General features: G+C 40.6%; 2 protein-coding genes across 10 annotated transcripts in view; one reads left to right on the top strand and one right to left on the bottom strand.

Moving 5' to 3' along the window:
• PROS1 (protein S) overlaps positions 1-14,749 on the bottom strand; it is a 33,170-nt gene extending 18,421 nt beyond the window's left edge. For 2 of the 3 annotated variants that reach the window (XR_003989360.1, XM_030471486.1), the window contains exons 1-7: positions 14,595-14,749; positions 9,494-9,651; positions 8,434-8,458; positions 8,021-8,107; positions 4,487-4,609; positions 4,209-4,331; positions 2,189-2,314 (exon numbers count right to left, since the gene is read on the bottom strand). Coding sequence is in view for 2 of the 3 variants with exons in the window: in XM_030471486.1 (XP_030327346.1) it covers positions 2,189-2,314; positions 4,209-4,331; positions 4,487-4,609; positions 8,021-8,107; positions 8,434-8,458; positions 9,494-9,651; positions 14,595-14,673 (721 nt within the window). In the remaining variant the exon portion in view is untranslated. Of the gene's footprint in view, positions 1-2,188; positions 2,315-4,208; positions 4,332-4,486; positions 4,610-8,020; positions 8,108-8,433; positions 8,459-9,493; positions 9,652-14,178; positions 14,552-14,594 lie in introns of those variants that run through there. The other variant, XM_030471487.1, reaches the window with a different exon arrangement.
• Positions 14,750-15,161: 412 nt separating this feature from the next.
• ARL13B (ADP ribosylation factor like GTPase 13B) overlaps positions 15,162-18,041 on the top strand; it is a 43,384-nt gene continuing 40,504 nt past the window's right edge. For 4 of the 7 annotated variants that reach the window (XM_030471479.2, XM_030471476.2, XM_030471478.2 and 1 more), the window contains exon 1: positions 15,361-15,503. The gene's annotated coding sequence lies outside the window, so the exon portion shown is untranslated. Of the gene's footprint in view, positions 15,504-18,041 lie in introns of all 7 variants that reach the window. The other 3 variants (XM_030471482.1, XM_030471477.1, XM_030471480.2) reach the window with 3 other exon arrangements.

Genomic DNA, 18,041 nt, shown 5'->3' with positions numbered 1-18,041 from the left:
TTTCTCTCCTTGATACTGACCACAAGACGAATCACTCTAGCACAGTAAGCACAGTTACTCATTCCCACGACCCCTATTTTTGGCAAGGTGTTTAAAATAGCAAAGGTCATGAGAATAAGATACTAAAATTCTGTATCTAAAATGGTATGGCTTCTATGAGATGAAGACTGGACTATACAGATATCTTCCATTGATAGTGTCTCCCAAAAGGTGGGGATGAAGAACTGTAGCTATATCCTCCTAGCAATGGGTGAGGAAAAAACCCCAAACCCTCTTCTATTCCACTCTACTTGTATCTGTCATCATTGAGATAGTTGTACATAAATGTATGTAAATTTGATTTTTCTAATAAGCCTAACTGAAATTGGCTACCTACATGCAATATGACAATGAAAAGCTATTGTCACTTACTATTTCTGTAATGCTACATTCCTGTCAGTCTGCACAATCCTGTCCTTAGACTGGATTTGGTGACTCACTTAATGTGGTTACAAGGGCTGAAAGCTTAGCAGCATAATCCTCCTTCTAGGAGGTAAGACTTTGCTCGTTTTAATGTCCTCATCTTGCAACCTTCTGGAAACCATGTTTTGGAAGAAAAACAATACTTGAATTCAATTTGATGCAATCCATGTGTCTGCAGAAAGTACTAAAAGAAGCAAGAATTAGATTAATTACTGTGAAGTTTTTCTCACTTCAGTGCCTGCAGGGACACAAAACTGTCAGTAACATTTTAATCCCATAGTAACTGGACAAAGAGCAGATGCCTGAATATGTAATCATTACCACTGTGCAAAGCTTTATCACAAGAAAGCTGCACAAAAAGCCATGCAGCAAAAGATTCATAGCCAGCAAGAAGCTACTTTTGCATCCTTCTAGCAATAACATAAATGCAGCATTTAAAATAAGACACTGATGTATTTTTCTTAAACTGGCAATGTAGAAAATTCCTCTTCATAGTAAAACTCTAAGACCTTATATATCTCTTCCACAACGGAAATTTAATTTCTGATGTGTGTACTAAACAAACTTTAACAAGTAGAGAGAAATAAAATGTTCTATTATGCAAATACTCCAATACTTGAAGAAGTTATTTTATGATGGTCTGTGTATGAATGGTTTCTTCCTGCTTTACTGCTAGCTATCAGTACTTTTCAACTTTACTATAATTGTTATAGGACTTTGTTTTGAAATTCTTTCTTCTGGATTTTCATTTCAGAAAAGAATACTCCTGAGGAAAGACTCTTTTAGTGCAGCTCCGTTCTTTCATAGCTGCTTTTCTGGATATTTAAGAACAATTTTATTTTGAATGTGTAGCCTTTATAAAAAATATTTTATCCAACTGCCATGTTATCATTTCCAGCCTAGAACGGAGATTAGCTCATTCTAATGCTGTTATTTTATATTAAATGATACCCCAATGAAGGAATAGATGAATTTTATTTTAAATGGAATTTAGTGACCCCAGTGAAAAGCTCTTTCCAATACCTGACATCTAAGGACACAGAAAGGACAGAGATGAGGACATGGTCCTGGTCACGACCATAAGTACCTAGACAGCTTATCAGATGGATAAAGACAAGCTTTTTAGGTTTTTGAGACAACTTGATTAAGCATGGTTTTAATTTCTGGAAATTATCTCTTTCTAATTCTTCCTAACTGTCTTGCCCAGTTTGGAATTGCCAAATAAGGACTTCTAATTGTTTTGCTACAGCTTGTCTTGAGTTAGGGATATATATTGAATTGATTGATCTCAAATATTCCATCCTTATAACTGTAACGATGCTTAAAAACTAGGTAGAAGACACTAGATCCTCAAGATGTCCAGATCCTCAACACATTGTTCCAAGTTATCTGAAAGAAACATGCTAGTTGGTTTGACAGCTTTGATAGGAAGTCCTCTCTACAGTGAGACAGGAGTGTTCCCATCAACTGAGAAAGTTACCTGGCATGCATCAGGACATGGCAGTAAAATCCTTCAACATTTGGGATTAAGTCATTCCACTATATTACACTATATGTAATATAGACTGACTGAACCTCTGAAAGGACAAATAATTGTGTTGTATTATAATAAACAGTATGAAGATATACCACCATGATGAGATGCTGGAGTTTGGTTTTTAAAGGGGGTGCATGGAGTTTGGGATTAAAGAAAGAGAAAAGGGGAGACAGAGGGAGAAAGACCTACCTTCACAGTTCTTGGATGTTGCATTGTATGTGTAGCCTTCTGGACACTCACATTCATATTTCCCCAGCGTGTTTTTACAGGTGGCGGTCCCACAGATGTTTGGATGTAACAGACATTCGTTTATATCTAGAAATACAAATAAGTTATTGAAAACAAGTCACTCTTGAGTATATAATTTTTTCCTAACCCTATCCAAAACTGCAACTGATTGAGGCAGGCAAACTGGCTCTTTCTTGCTAGGTCTACCAAGCTTTCAAAGCAGGCTATAGTTACAGCCATAAAGATCTGCAGAGGTCTCTAAAAGGCACTTCTGCAGGCCCAGGAAAACAAATTCCCTGCCTGCCTACCTTTCGCATTCTCTTGTCTGTTCTGTGAGTAACAGGAAAAAGGGATGCATGTCCAGGAAGGCAGACAGAGAAACAGCCTGCAGATTTTCCTATAAACTAAACCAGGCTGCATAATAAAATCTTACATTACAAAAAGACATCTAGAAAGACAAGAGATAATCCAATCAGAGTTTCTTACATGCTACAATCAATTTATGTCACAACCACCTGTTAACTGGCTATGCTGACAGGTGTTCAAGTCCCTCACTGTCTGTACATCCCTCAAACCATTTTAGTGTCTCTCTTATGTGGTGTTACCAATTTTTCAACGTCATTTTCAAAATGCGTATGTCACAACTGGACACAGTATAGTATCAATCGTACTAGAAGCCTTGCAGACAGAAAAATATCAGCTCCCTGGTAGTACTTCAATTCCCACTTGTCTGTGCAGGGATCATTCTAGTTATCTCTGTGGTTTTGTGGGAGTTGCGGAAATTGTGCTGCACAGGGAGAATAGATTCTGCCACTGGCTTGCTAGGACTCCCAAAACATTTTTTTAAGTGAAAGCTGTCCTGAATTTGACCTACTTTTCTACAGTTACCATGTGTACTCCAAATTCCTAGGTGTATAAATTTGTAGTTGGATGTAATGAAACACATAAAATCTGGTTTATCAAATGACCAAACCACTACGGTAAGTACTAAGATTTATTGGTGTATTTTTGTCTTTGATTATTTTTCTAACCAATCTTTCCAGTATCTTTCCAAGAATTACAGAGATTCTTAAAAACTTGTCTGCTTGCGCTTTATGATGAAACAAGAATCTTGTGTTTTTCTGGAATTTCTTTGGGAATTATTAATTCACAAAAATATATAGACTAAAGGAAGTGACAGCAGGAGATGACTCTCAAGTCTGGCTTCTTAAATTATTTGACATTATCTAAAACTGTTGTTATAGTCAGGCAATAAAATATGACATTAAAATGGAATGAGGTTGTACTCTTTTTCTAACTATGCAGTAAGAATCACTAGTTACGTCAGTACATAGTCTCTATCCAGAAAGGAACAAAGCATGTATGTCATGGCCAATAATAACAGATAAAAGCAAGTACAGAAAAAAATTGTTCTGAATGAATAAAAGACAAATCTTTCTCTCCATTAAGAGCATTTTCAGATTCATTAATAGTTTCTTCTCCAATGAGCTTCAAACTCCCAAAAGAGTAGCATCACTAATTAGGAGTGATTCAGCCTAACCCAGTGTTCACCAGACAGGATTTCCATGGAAATAATATTAGCTGGTCACACCACTCTAGATTCTTGTTTCAGCATGCTTAACGGGTATGTGAAATTAATTAGTGATCAAAGCAAGCTTTATGGAGTTCTAGTAATGAAGCAGAATCTAACCTATAGCCTTCCTCCTTTTTCTTTTCTTTTTTTTTTTCCCTTTCAGAATTGGTTTCAATCCACCTCAGTTCCTTGATCTGGTTCACTATATGGTTGCCCAAACGCTTGCAGTGGTGTAAGGCTGCAGGTGGAATGAGCAGCCAAGTTGAGGCAGGACTGCGTCTTCCAGAGGCAATGCAAGCTTCTGCTGACTTAAACACTTTATGAAACTACTGGACTAAATTCTTTCCTCTCTTTTGTCAACAGGCAATGTACTGTCATGTAATGATGTTCTTAAGCCTCACTTCTTACCTCCACAATCTCGTTTATTTGAATGCATGAAGTAGCCATCTTCACATAAACAACGGTAGCTTCCAGGTAAATTAGAACAGCGTTGGCTGCAACCTCCATTTAAGTCATCACATTCATTCATATCTACAAGGAAATCAAAATAAGAATTTTTGCTGAGAGGAAGACATTAATTGATCAACTGTGTATGGGTATACTTAAAGATCTGATATTATTCAATAATAGTAGAACTATAATTGTGTTTCTGAGAACTAAAATCATCATGAGATTAGAGACTCTACCTTCTTCACATTTCTCTCCTTGCCATCCTGGTTTACAGACACACGTATACTGGGCTTGTCCATCTATGCAATCCTTATATCCATCTTTATGGCATGGCAGAGGGCTACACTGGTTTGAAATTTCTGTGGGATAGAAAATATTGGAAATACTTGTTATTTGGGCTTATTTTTCCTCAAGGATCAGTTTAATCTTTCTTCTTCTTGCCCCACAGGGGCACTTAATGAAACAGGAAAGGTCTTGATGTATAACATCAAGAACCCATACAACCATCTTGCTACTAATTGTCAACAAGAATTTGTAATGAATGAGAAAGAAAAGCCACCAGTACTTTGTTAGACAGAAAACAACTTGAAAACAAATGACTCATTAAGCCATGTTAATCCCTGCAAGATGCAATCAAACACAAACTTGATACTATTTTCATTGCTTTTTAAGGACATATTTCACTTTTTAAAGAACTGTGCCCTGCCACATCATATCACCACAAATTTCACTAGAAAGACCAAATTTTCAAGAATTCAAGATTAGAGGTCAGTTTCTCTGTTCAAGGACAGTCACGTTTTCAGAGAAACTAACACCTCAGGTTGCCTTGGCTCTCCAGTTTCTGTGGATAGACTGGATGCATCAGCATCTAGTACTATCACCTTTTACAAGTATTAACTTCAATGTCAAACAAATTTGCATCTAAAAGAGCAACTGAAGTCTATATATGCTGGTGAGATCTCAGAAAGCAAGGCTTAAAAGACATAGATTGCGGCAGAGAACACTGAATTCACTGCCTTTTTTTCTCTAATCAAAATACATAAAGTTCTTTTAATTTTTCCCACCATTGTCATAATTTTACATCAGCATACCACATAAGGCATCATTCTATTTGTGTCTCCTGAATATGCTGGTAGCTTAACAAAATCTGTGTTAGTATATCTGTGAAATAAATCTACTTCTAATTAAATTCTGCTGCAAGTATATTCCAAAAACCCAGAGGCCAAGTCATACTCCGAAACTTTAGAGCACCTCTAGAATAGGTGCTGCATGTCACGTAAGATTCATAGTGCACACCAAAGGACTCCAGTTGCAGATGCAGACTGACAGAAGAAATTGCACAGAATAAGTAAAAAGTATGGTGTTTATGTGTGGATCCAATTTCCAAATGCAAGTTCTAGAACTCCCTATGGTTTTTAAACCTTTTTGATTATTTACTGCTTTTGCAGGTTCAGATACAAGTGTGCGAACTAAGCTTGCTACAAGCAAAGCATTTCAGAAGTGATAGATGTGGAAGGCATCCTCACAGTATGCAACTGGGGAACAAGCTTGACTGTAAACATTTCTGAGCAAAAAGCAGTGATGGCTTGTGAGAGTCTGATCTGAGAGAAGACTGATTGGGCTGGTAGTGTGAAACATGAGGAGATAGAATGAGGTGAATTAAGGATATAAAGGGCAAGAAAATTCAGTAAACCAATGAATGGAAAAAGGAGAACTGGTGAAATACACTAGAGGAAGAAGACAAGACAGGATGGATAGGACTAAATGGACAAAGAGGTTATGTTCACAGATGAATGATTAAGATGTCACTGCAAGAACAGTAACGTAGCAGCTATTTTTTCTGAAAGCAGGCCTAGTGGTGTTCTTTTTCCCATTCAGGGTACCTTCTGACCTACTAGCCAGCAATGTGACAACTAAATGTCAGAAGATATACTCAGCCTGTAATAAGAAGGGTGGGTGGCAAGAGATGTGTTGTGGTTCCTCTGCCACTCAAGCGGCTTTGGTATCCGTAAGATGTGTCATGGTGAGTTGGACAGATGTAAATGCAGAGATTTTTAAGTATTTATTTTTAATACTTAAGTAAAAATACTTAAAATTAATACTTAAATAAATACTTAAAGTATGCAGATTTATGGGGTACAGATGTTTAGGGTCTTAAAAATGCAACTTAGATATGTGCTTGGATTGGAAAAGTATGAAAAGGGGTCTCCTATCCTTGTGAAAATTTTCCTTTTCCTTCCTAGATGTTATTTAAAAGGTCAATATAGTCACAATTTTTTCTAATTATTTATCCAAAAATGTGTGGGTTTAAAATGTGTGTTCATTTGTGTAAGTCATGTGGATAAATCTGAAAACAACTGAATTTTTGTCAATTCTGTTTGCATTGTTATTTTTACTCTCTGATTTGTTTAAGCTTGAGATTCTAATTCTACTAATTCTTGTAATAATTTACTTCTCATTAGGAAAATTTGGATTTTTGATTTTGACAATATCAAACCACTTTGGATCGGTAAGTTCAGAGAGACAAAACTTTTTTTTAAAAAAGTTGATATCAGCATGACAAAATCTTTGTCTTAATGAAAACACGTTTGAAAAAATGTCATATAGTTTTAGTGGGAATTTTAAATTCCACTTTCTCAGCAGTAGCTGCCTTCCACAAACATGCATAAGTTTTGTTGAACATTTAAGCCTTACAAATACTTGTAAATTTTATGCATACACACTTCGTTATCCTGGTGACTGACCAACAGTAACAGTTTATTTAATTTCATTTTTATAATGTAAACCCAAATGGAGATATACAGTGACTATCAAGTAAGCTAGTTGTTTACAGAAGCACTGCACATTAACACAACTCTGCTAAATCCTTTCCTCCCAGGACCTCTAATGAGAGTGAGAAAGTGTGATATGAATGGGAGTACATTTTAGTTTGTGACAGCAGTCATGTTGGCCAAGTGATCTGGAAAATATGTTCATCCATGATCATGAGCAGTGTAATTATTAAGGAATTTTTTTCCTGTCATTGCTTTCAATGATAAAAGCAGTGTCAGATGGTTAAGTATCCCTAATCAAACTAACTGTAAGCTTCTTTGGTGTAACCAGGCTGTAAACATTTTAACAAGTTGAGAGAGATGTTTCAACTGTGACAAATAGGTAATATGGTACAGACTGCTTCCTGTGAATCTACAAGAGAAAAACACCACAATTCCCACTGGACTTATAAATTGATAGGCGTAAAAATAAAATATTTGAGCAACATCACAAGTTTCCTAGTATTTTAATTTTTCAGTTGGTACTGTTACCTGCTCCACGAAGGGATACAGTGTAAGTATGGGCCAAGGAGTGGTAGAAAGAAAAATTAACTAGATGGCCTCTTCCCTTAACTGACAGAACAGGACTTGCCAAATACAAAGAGTGAGGCATAACTATTACAGATGTGATAGAGTAGACAGGACATACTAGGGAACTCTGGTGGTTGGTGTAGGACAATTCTATGTTTCCAGAATTCTACCTTTCATTTTTGCAGTTAATTATGTTTCTTTTCCAACATTGCTTATAAAGTTAAAACCAGTAACTTACATTGCTTGCTCTGAAAATGCTCCGTCTCACCCAATATTTTTTTGTCAATTTATGGTTTAGATTATTGAGTTTGCCTGAGTTAAATTGAGATTTGTTTCTTTTTCTGCCTATGTGAACTGCTTTCAAACTATCTGCATGTGTGTTCTTAGATCTGAGTGCATTAGGTAAAGTATTAGGTAAGCAGCACTTACCACTGACACAAGCCCTCAGGTCAGCTGGAGAATCTGGAGTAACTGCAATAACCCTGAACACCCCTGCTCGATGGGAGGCAAGGCAACCTGCAAATGCAAACCCACACAATCTGCTTATTATACAAACACTCATTTAGACTGAAATTACAACAGTTTATGCATGGCATCTTCAAAGAGTCTGTTCTCACAGCTTGAATCAGAAAACTTGTCTGGGCATATTAAAGACAGCTGAGCACAGGCTTCTGAGTGCCTCTGCTAGGATCTAAGCACACAGAACTGCCTAGGAGCTACTATGTATTACAATCAGAATGGAAATCATTCAAGCGCTATGGGCAGAATAACTAAACTAGTATTATCCAAATCAGCAGACCTGTAAATGATATACTTGAGTTGTTTAGGGCTCTTGTACTTACTTAAATATTTGGGATAAAAATACTCCTGCAAAAAGAAAAATAAAGAGTAAGAAAAATTTAAGGTAGATAAAATTACAGCAAAATATATCACCAAATACATTCTAAAATATATTGGTATTATTACTATGAAAGAAGCAAAAAAGAAAAAGTCAGTTTGAGTCATACATCAAGTTTTCTATATCACTACTGTTTAGGCTAAGACAGCAAATTATTTAATAAACACAAGACAGTAGAGAGATTAAGACACTGCACTAATTGGACACTTTCAAAGTGAAAGTAATGAAAATTAATTGGGTGTCAAAATGACTCTGAAAGTTATCTCTTTAAATGGGAAGATCTTGCCCAACGTTGTTACTGGATGCACAGCAGCATCCTTTATTTCCCTTTTTCACCTTAAAATAAACAAAAAAACCCTGGAATAGGTTGAACATCTCACATGCAATTCATTCCAAATGAAGTAAAAAGTGTTACTAAACCAGAAATTGTTAAAATCAACTAATTATTGATTGCTGAAACTATTTAACGATCAGTATATCTAAATACATGCAATGGTATCAAAGACAGAAAATGGAACTGACATGGTTTGCAAAATAAGAATTAATTTTAACCACATATATTGTGTAATAAACATTTTATAGTACGAAGTTGAATAAAAAGTTATTCCTTTAATAAATACCAAATAACATGAAGAGAGAATGAACTAAGGAATGGAGTTCTCCCCATTAGGAAAAAAACAGTAATATGTTCAATGTTGTACTGCCATGCACCCTCTGTGTAAAATTTTAATTGAAGCCAACAGTTTCCCCAGATGGCATGCTTGCAGACAACTGTCGTCTAAAACTGGTGATCTGTACTGGAAATTAAATATCTGCTCAATTATTCTCTTTGCTTTACAGGCTTTATTACTGATTGTGAAGGCCCCATGCACAAAGGAATTTCAAACTAGTTTGTGGTCTGCATGGTGCAGTTCTTTCAGCTTTGCAGTGCGAATTCTATGTACTTCCATCTTTCCTCTGCAAGGAACGACTATCTACCTTGTAGGTATTCATCAGATACTTACAGTTTCAGGATTGTTTTCAAAGATTTCCCTGGCTTCTTCCTTATTGCATAATTCTTCAACACACTCTCTTTCGAGATTTCCTTTCTTACTTTCTTCCATAAAAGAATTTGCTCGACGTTTCCTCACCAGGAACTGAGACGCATACTGCTGGGATAAAACTTAGCAGAAACAAAAGAGCTCTGTTATTGTTTGTTTGTTTTTTTAACAGCTGAAAAACACTGTGCACTGAACAAATATGAGAATCTAACACAAAAATCTGAATTAAATGTTTAGTCAGGAGTTGCTGTTTGCTATCATTTTGGAAAATGTGGGCAAGAAATCCTAGGATTCTGTTTTCTGTATGTGGGGTAGCTGTTTCTAACCAAAAGAAAGGTTTGTAAAATGCTGTGCCTGAAGTGTTTAAATATCGTATTCAGGACAAGATTACAAAGTGAGATATGTGACCAACAAGTGGAAAAAAAGATGTGAAGCCTTTTATATTACCTGTTTCGGTGATCAGAGTAAATGCTCTGATGCTACTTACCTTAAGTGAGACCAAAAATGTGTCTTATAATTGCAAAAAAGGTGAGAATGATATCCTGAGAAATATCAAGACAGACAACCTACAAATACATTCACATTTTACCAAGATAAAATACAATCCTAGCTAACTTTTATATTTCAGACCCATGGTGAGTCATTACTTACTTTTAATGTATCTTGTTATTGTCATTTTATTGACTTTTACACAAATGGTGAACAAATAAGTGAGTTGAGAAATGATACTAAAAATGAAATATGTCTGCTTCAGTGTTCTTTGTAGAGCACACAGCTCTACAGGAAAAGCAACTAAATTAGACTGCCTTGTTAGCTTAATTTTGGGGCATACCTTGTGATTAAGAGAAAAGTGGATGAGCATAATTGGAAGAAGTCCAGCTGATAGGGTTAAAGAGCATGGCTGGCATATGTTAACTAGAGAGCACCACATTTCTACACCTGCCCTTCTTTATCTGCCTTTGCACAACTAACCCTCTCAGACCAAGCACACTGTGTGAGGGTCATGACACCTGCAGTGCAAACCAGATATGGTATACATACATATTCATCACTAATCTACAAAGATCAACTCAAGCAGACATAGTCAATTCAGTATTGTTTATGAGCATCTAATACCTCAAACCCAGAGCACCTTTATGAGATGTGCCACCAGCTAAGTGTCAGAGAACAGCCTCCCACTGTCTGTGCACCAATGGGAAAGAAAAAAACTTAAAAGGTTTATTAGGAAGAACAGCTAATGAGAACCAGAACCTGCAGCGAGAATAGCTTTCAAGTGACAGATGTAACTAAAACCATACCATCTTAAACACATTTCTTAAAGGTCTCTATCAAGTGACAGGGAACCCAACTGAAGCACTCCGGTGTGTAACATTGGATAATGACCTGAAGAAACCTTTCTGTTACAGCATCCTAAATGTACTTAATGTGGGATAAGCTCGTAACTCCACACTGATCTATTTGCTTTCACTCTGGGAAGAATGATCTTTCCGGTAAGGCAACAGGTAAGATGTCCTGAGCATAAGGTGGATGTACTACAGCATACCTCCAAACTTTTGAAGTTTGCAAGCAACCAGCAAGTTGCTTAGAAATGCAAGAAGTAGTCAGCTTGCACCCTTCCCCAATAATATACAGTAACTATATGAGTAGGCAGCAGTTGGGTATTTGAGGATTCATTTTTTCTTATATACATGTTGATCTACATAGTGGTCTTACTGGAGAATGGGAAAAAATACTCTAAGGTTACAACTGATCCTCAAAGGAACTGCTCAGAGAAAGAAAAGTCTTGTCTTACTTTCTGGGTTCCCACTTCCAGAAATTATTGGCACAAAAGAAATGATTCACGCCTGCTTTCCTCTTCTACTCTTTGCCACTTCCACAAACCTTAAAGTACACCATAAGTACACCTCAAGTGCTATTAACGTCTTTCAAGTGCCATTAACATCTTTCAAGAGCTGAATTTGGATTCTTGGGTTGTTATGCATCCTTCATACAGCAGTTAGGAGGAGCAATGAATTGGAAACTGCTGAAACTGTGGATCTCCTAGATCTTTTCTCTCAATCCATGAGCCCATCACTAATGTATCATAGAACAGCCCAGGCTGGAAGGAACCTTGAAAGATCATCCAATTCAGCCTTTCATGGGAAATGGAGCCTAGAGGAGATTATCTGGCACCCAGTCACATCTTGAAAACCTCCAGCGATGGGGATTCTATCATGTCCCTGGGGAAGTTATTCCAGTGAGTGATTTTTCTCACTGTAAAAGCTTACGTTCTTATATTGAGATGAAACCTTTCCCAGTACAACTTGTACACATTGCCCCTTGCCTTCGTCATGTGGCTTCTTGCAAAGACAGAGCATCTGCTCTGTTTGAAGCAGCCCTTTAATATTGGAACATGATGATGAGGTCCACCCTGAGTCTCGTCTTGTCTTCTCCAGGGAGAACAGGACCAACCCCTTTAGTCCCTCCTTACAGGGCAGGTTCTCCAGCCTGGTGGAGATCATCTTGGTGGCCCTCCTTTGCACTCTCTCCATTCTGTCTGTGTCTTTCTTGAATTGCAGAGACCAGAACTGGACACAGCACTCCAGGTGTGGCCTGACAAGTGCTCAGTGACTGGGATGAGCACATCTCCATCTCTGCTAGTAATGGAAAAAGACTGGGAAAAAGCATGGCAAGGTGATGGGATATGAAGGACCCCGTGAGAGATCTTTTGAGCCCTAACCGCACTGGGAAGCATACCCAGAAGAGCATTTTGATAATTTATTTATCACCAACTGTTGCTAGCGGTGTCATTTTAATTAACTTGGGTAAATGGCTGTATTTGTCATTACATAAAAGCAGACTAATAGGAAGGATGTATAAAGTCCATCTGTTCTGAGGCAAAAGGAGTGACAACAAAATGATAAAACGGTGCATTGCAACTGCTGATTTTGTTTACACTGAAGATTTCTACCAGTGTGAGCATGCCGACATAGCTTTGGGGCAGAAGCTCTGTGGTCTAGATGAGGCCTAATTCACAACTGACTGTAAACAATCTTGTTTTGACCTTTAGATACAAGAGTTTTTCAGTGAATTAAACACAAGAAAATTCCAAGCACATGCAATGCTCTTGAGGACATTACACTAGATATAACACTGCTGACCTCATGTTTTCAGTACAGAGGGGTAATGGAAACAGGTCTTTTCCCTTGCATCCCAGCAGTTCAGCCTTCTGCTAAGCTGATTTCCTATGACTTTGAAGTTTAAATAAAACATGTAACTCTATGTAAATTCCATATTTTTAGTGCAAATATTTCAACTCTCATGTACAGAATTAGCAGTGTATTTATTTAACTGTTCTTTCCTTACAAAGATTATGATAGGACCTTTATTTAAAAAAGTAATCCTGACTGCTGTTGTTGCCAGTTTGATTACCGGAAACTCCAGCCCCCTTCTGACCCTGCCAAACCAATAGTTAACCCTTAATGAGCTCAGTGTGTTTCATTTGCTACTCAAGTATTATGGACTTCAATAACTTTACAATTTCAATAGGTGTGGTAGAGACACTGTGTAGCAATTACTTACCAAGCACCTGTTTAGAAGTAATGCTACTGAAAAACTGAAAAAAAATGGGGGAAAGGATGAGATTCCGTGGTTCCTTACAGCTGGTTTGTAGTGCAGATGCAACTAGAAACCTACCTCAAGTGGGCTATTTAAACATAGCTTAGAGCTGCTTACCAAATATCCTAGTTATGGAAAGCAGTTCTAGCCTATTAGTGCTCTCTCCTAGAAACTCAGAAGACCCAATAAACTGAACAAAAAGCACATGCGCTGCCACTGTAGAAAATGGCATCACCTTGTTTGTACAGCTGCTATACTGCAATCAGCTCCACAATTCCAGCAACTAGAGTCTCCCAAAATGCTCATCAGTGACATAAGCTTTATGCAGCCAACAAAATAAAGCAAACCAACTGCTGATGTTTGCCTTTTCCTTCTCCATCTTATCCAAAACATTTCCCCCACTAGATGTTGGACCAAATGCAACTGAACTGTCAGAGAAGCAACTTTCCCTTATGATTGAATGGTACACGCTGCATTAATAAGATCTTTCTGATTTTTGTTTGTTTCTTTGGGTTTTTTTCCCCCTGTTCCAGAAATCCCTGGCAATGTTCAGAGCCAATGGTAGGAAACTGGACTACATGGACCATAGAAATTTTGCGTGAATAGGACAACTTCTAATTCCTCACTGTTCATAAAAGAGAAAACTGACAAGGTATGCAGTGAGTGAGAAATGGAACAGAAAGTGTGATGAAAACCGGAGAAAAGAACATTATGAAACATTTATCAGAAGATTTATTTTTAGGACTTGTTCAAAAATAAATTAGAAAACGAACTTTTATCTTTCCACACTGCTCCCTTCACAGCCAGAATCCCTGGCATTCAAACAGAAGTCTGAACAGTAAACATCAGGTTTTTCTTCTGCCTGTTTAATCATTAGTAAAACGCATCAGAAACAGGCTTACTTTGAGCTGCAGCTCTTCTTGTTCCAGATAAGGTCTTCTTTCATTACTAAGCTCAAAGATTTTCGTGTCAAAGACATAAGCTTTGATTCTATTTTTTATCTGTATGTGAGAGCAAGTAGCTCTTACCTAGACTGATAGGTCTGAACTTACCAAGAGTCAGGGCCGCTTGCCTGTACTCCACAATAGTGCACTCTCCTGAGACCATGATCTACCGGGTTTTTATCTCCTAGGCGACTCAGGCGCTATCTGAAGGCACACTTTCCCCTAAGCTGCAGACCTGCACTTCGGCCACAAACAGCTTCAGACCAGCCCCAACCTACAGCTCGGCTGCCCCATCAGTGACCGCTGGCTTTCAGCGAGCAGCCAAACCCGACGGGATCAAGGCGCTCCACCAACGCGGTGGCCCAGTGGCACCTACCCGGGGAAGGAGGGCCGCCCCTCGCCCCGGCGGCGGGGCGACCGCCTGCGGCACCCCGTCCCACGGCCACAGGGACCGGAGCCAGCCCCCGCCTCGGCCCCGTGGCTCCCGGCCCTGCTCGCCTTCCCCCCCGCCATGCCTCACTCACAGGTCGCGGCCTCCGCGAGGGCGATGGCCACCGCCAGGCCCGCCAGCAGCGGGAGGCACCGCCTGCCCCGCGGCCTCATCGCTACCGGGGGGCGGCCGGGACCGGGCGCGGCGCCGGGACTGCGCGGCGGCTCCTCTCCGCGACGGGCAGACGAGGCTCTGGGGGCGGGAGGGAGGGGCAGCGGGGCGGGGGGGGAGGCTGGGCCGTGTCCGGGCGGCGTTGCCCGGCGGGAGCGTCAGCAAGGCGCCGGGGGCAGCGCCGCGGGGGCGCGGGCGGTCCGCGCCTCACCCGCACCCGGGCGGCACTGCGGGGCGGCTCTAGGGGGCGGCCGGGGCCGCGGGGTTCCGCGGGCATCCTCCCCGGGAGCGGCTCCCGGCGCGCCGCGCACAGCCACCGCGAGGGAGGATCTCCGCGCCGGCGGGTACCGGGGGGAGCGCCATGCCCTCGCCCCCTTACAGCTGATTGGCTGATCCTCCGCGGGCACGGAGGCAGCCGCCCGATCCGATTGGTTAACGGCGGGCCTGCCCTTTCTCTCCTCTCCGCCCGAGCACTCGGCGTTGCGTGCCTTCGCGCTCCGCTGCTGTCGACAAGTTTGTCCCTCCCCGTGTCCCGTTAGCGGTAACCAGGGGTTACCGGCCTGGTTACGCGTCCCCACTGCCTCGGAGATCTCGGTTCCGACCAATGAACGGCTTCGCGTGAGCAGAGGCGGGGCGGCGGGGGAACCGGGCACGTGACCCCGGAGCTGCCGCGTCGGTCCCGGCGCGTTGCGGCCCCCGCCCCGCGTTCGGCCGCGCGCTCCCGTCGCCCTGGGCAACGCCGGTCCCGCTGGCCGCCGCCGCGCCGGGGCCGAGCTGCGCGGAGCCGTTCACGGTGGGGCTGCGCGGCCTCATCGCCTCGGCTGAGCGACCGGTATGTGCCACAGCGCGGGTAGCCCGGGAGGCTGACGGCCGCCGCGGTTGCCGGTGTGAGGCGGCTGGTTGTGCGGCCCCGCCGCGGCCTGCTTTGCTAGACGTGCCGTGTGGTGCGGGCGGGGGTACGGCGGGAGCCGGGCCGGCAGTTCGGGGTCGGTGGGGTTCTGCCTTCAGGTGGCTGCGCCTCCGGGGAGGGTCCGGGCTAAGCCGGCGCTGGGCGCTCCGGTCTCGCTGTATAAAACACATTGGTGTGTGTCCGCGGTGGCAGCCTCGGGCTGTGGGTGGCTGGCAGCCTGCGTGGTAGGCTTTCAGCAACAGAGAGCAGTTTTTGTCTGAAATACGGATTTTATAGAACAAAAATCATGCTCCCATAGCGAAGGAGACGAGCACAGGAAACATGCCTGAACCAAAGACTGGATTTTAGGGCTGCTGTGCTTTTTTGGAAACAGAGGAAGGGGAGGAACGTGGCTGGTTCAAGCGCAGAAACTCACTTGAGCTGCTAGTCTCGCAGTAACTTTTCTTTACACAAGAACTGATGGTCCTAGAGCTACTTCTCACAAACACTTGCGTGCTTCAGTCTTTCATTTACACTTTATGCACCTGTTAACTACACTGCAATTTTGGCAGAGAGAATGGTGTTAAGATTTTTGCTGAATGTGCCGCCTTTGCTGCTCAATGACTCGATTTGCTGTTCAAAATACAATGCAATACGACTAAAATACTGCGTTCTTATGATTAGAATTCAAACAAGTCAGGCAAGGAACATCATAGTAGAAAGTTAAATAATTAAACTTCATGAGGAAGGTTAGCCTCCAATGGTTTGTTTAATTATGCTTTATGGAAAGTGAAAGCTTGATGTGACTGAAAAAAATCTCTACTGTAAAAGACTACCAGAGGCAGAATATCTAATGTGAACTCTGGCAGTGAAATGTCTAAAAGGTGCTTGTTTTCTACTTTGATACGGAAGTAGATAAACTTATTCATCAGATGTCTTCGGATGTTAGACTTGGTACCCAGTATTTTAGATCACATAACATACGTGTTGCTAAGTATATGTAAGATGTCGATCTTAATCTAGAGTGTTAAGTTACTGCAGTTATCTGTCACCTTTTTCTCAGTCTCTGTAGTAGCTTCTTCTGTTCTCTTACCTAAAAATGGGATCTTTGACATTCTTAGTCCTTGACGCTTGTGCTGACCTGCTAACTAAATGGTATACTGGCTTAACTAGAGTTTTCTATCTTTCTGAGCTTGTGGACATGTTGGTTTTGCTTCACCTCAACAAACATATAGAATTTAAGCTGACTGATATTATATCTGAAACAACTTCTGAATGTTGTTAATGCAACATATAAAATACATGTAGTGTGTTCCATACGTATTTCAAAGGTCAAGTCTCTCCAAAATAGCATAACACAATGTGATTTGCCTCCCTACCATAATTTTCTCAGCTGTGTTGAATGCTCTTTCCTCCTACAGTGGCGTGTTTTGGAAATTTTTTATCTTACTCGTCACCTCCCACCCACCCCCCTTTAGGGTTTTGTTTGTAAACAAGATTCCTCTGCTTTGACATAGTCATCCTCTGCTCTTTAGTCTTTATTAAAGTTTTCTTCATGTCATGAATCCCATTTGAATGGTATGGGCCATGTATGTGCTTTAGAGCAATTTTGTCACAATTTGCAAAGACAGAAAATCTGTATAATATTGTTCTGTGATGATGCTCAGGCACTGAAAGTGTTATGTTTTTGTCAGTGCATTGTTCATTGAGCTGTTACATTTTGCTTTTCAGCAGAGCTAGCTTGTGTAGCTGTTCTCAAAGTTAGCTTTGTTGGTACTGGTTGTGGGTTGAGGCACCATACACTGCATGTGGGTTTTGGGGTTTTTTTGATTCTTCAGAGACTGATTTTAATACTTGTAATAGTTGTAATCATCTTGCTCTCCTTTTTAGGAACTCTGTTGCTCTTACATTAAGCTATCCTGTGGAGACCTATTCTCAGGTGCTCTTCTATAGCAATATAAATATTTAAAGAGTATCTGTTGTCTCTGCTTGGGAAGAAAGGAAGAAATCTGACCTGTTTCAGACATTGAAAGATGACAGATCCACACAAAGGCATCCTTGAATACCGCAGCTTCATGAGATCAGGAGGAGTTCTTAGTTCCTACCTGTATAAATTACCTAGACCATCATAGTTTGTTAGGGATAGTTCCTCAATTTTTTTCCACTTCTATTGGTCTAGACTGGGGAGATGACAACTTGTAGAAAGTTATTGTAATCTTAGTTTGAAGTTAGTTATAATTGAAAATGAAAGGAATTTCTTTAAGAACAAAAAAGAAACAAACTTTCGGTAAGTTGCTGTGGTAATTCAAAGTGTCAGCACTCTCAGTTAATCTGTTCATGAAAACAAGTTAGCAGTAGGGAACATCTGTCTACATCTCAGCTGCTCTAATATGAATCCAGTTGTTTTAACTTAAGCTGCTGATCAAAATGGAATCTAAGATGATATAAGCCTACGAGCTGAGGTGATAGAGCACATTCCTT

Source organism: Strigops habroptila, chromosome 2 (genome assembly GCF_004027225.2).
Source record: "Strigops habroptila isolate Jane chromosome 2, bStrHab1.2.pri, whole genome shotgun sequence".
Taxonomy (NCBI): Eukaryota; Metazoa; Chordata; class Aves; order Psittaciformes; family Psittacidae; genus Strigops; species Strigops habroptila.
This window is presented reverse-complemented; position numbering and strand designations above follow the sequence as displayed.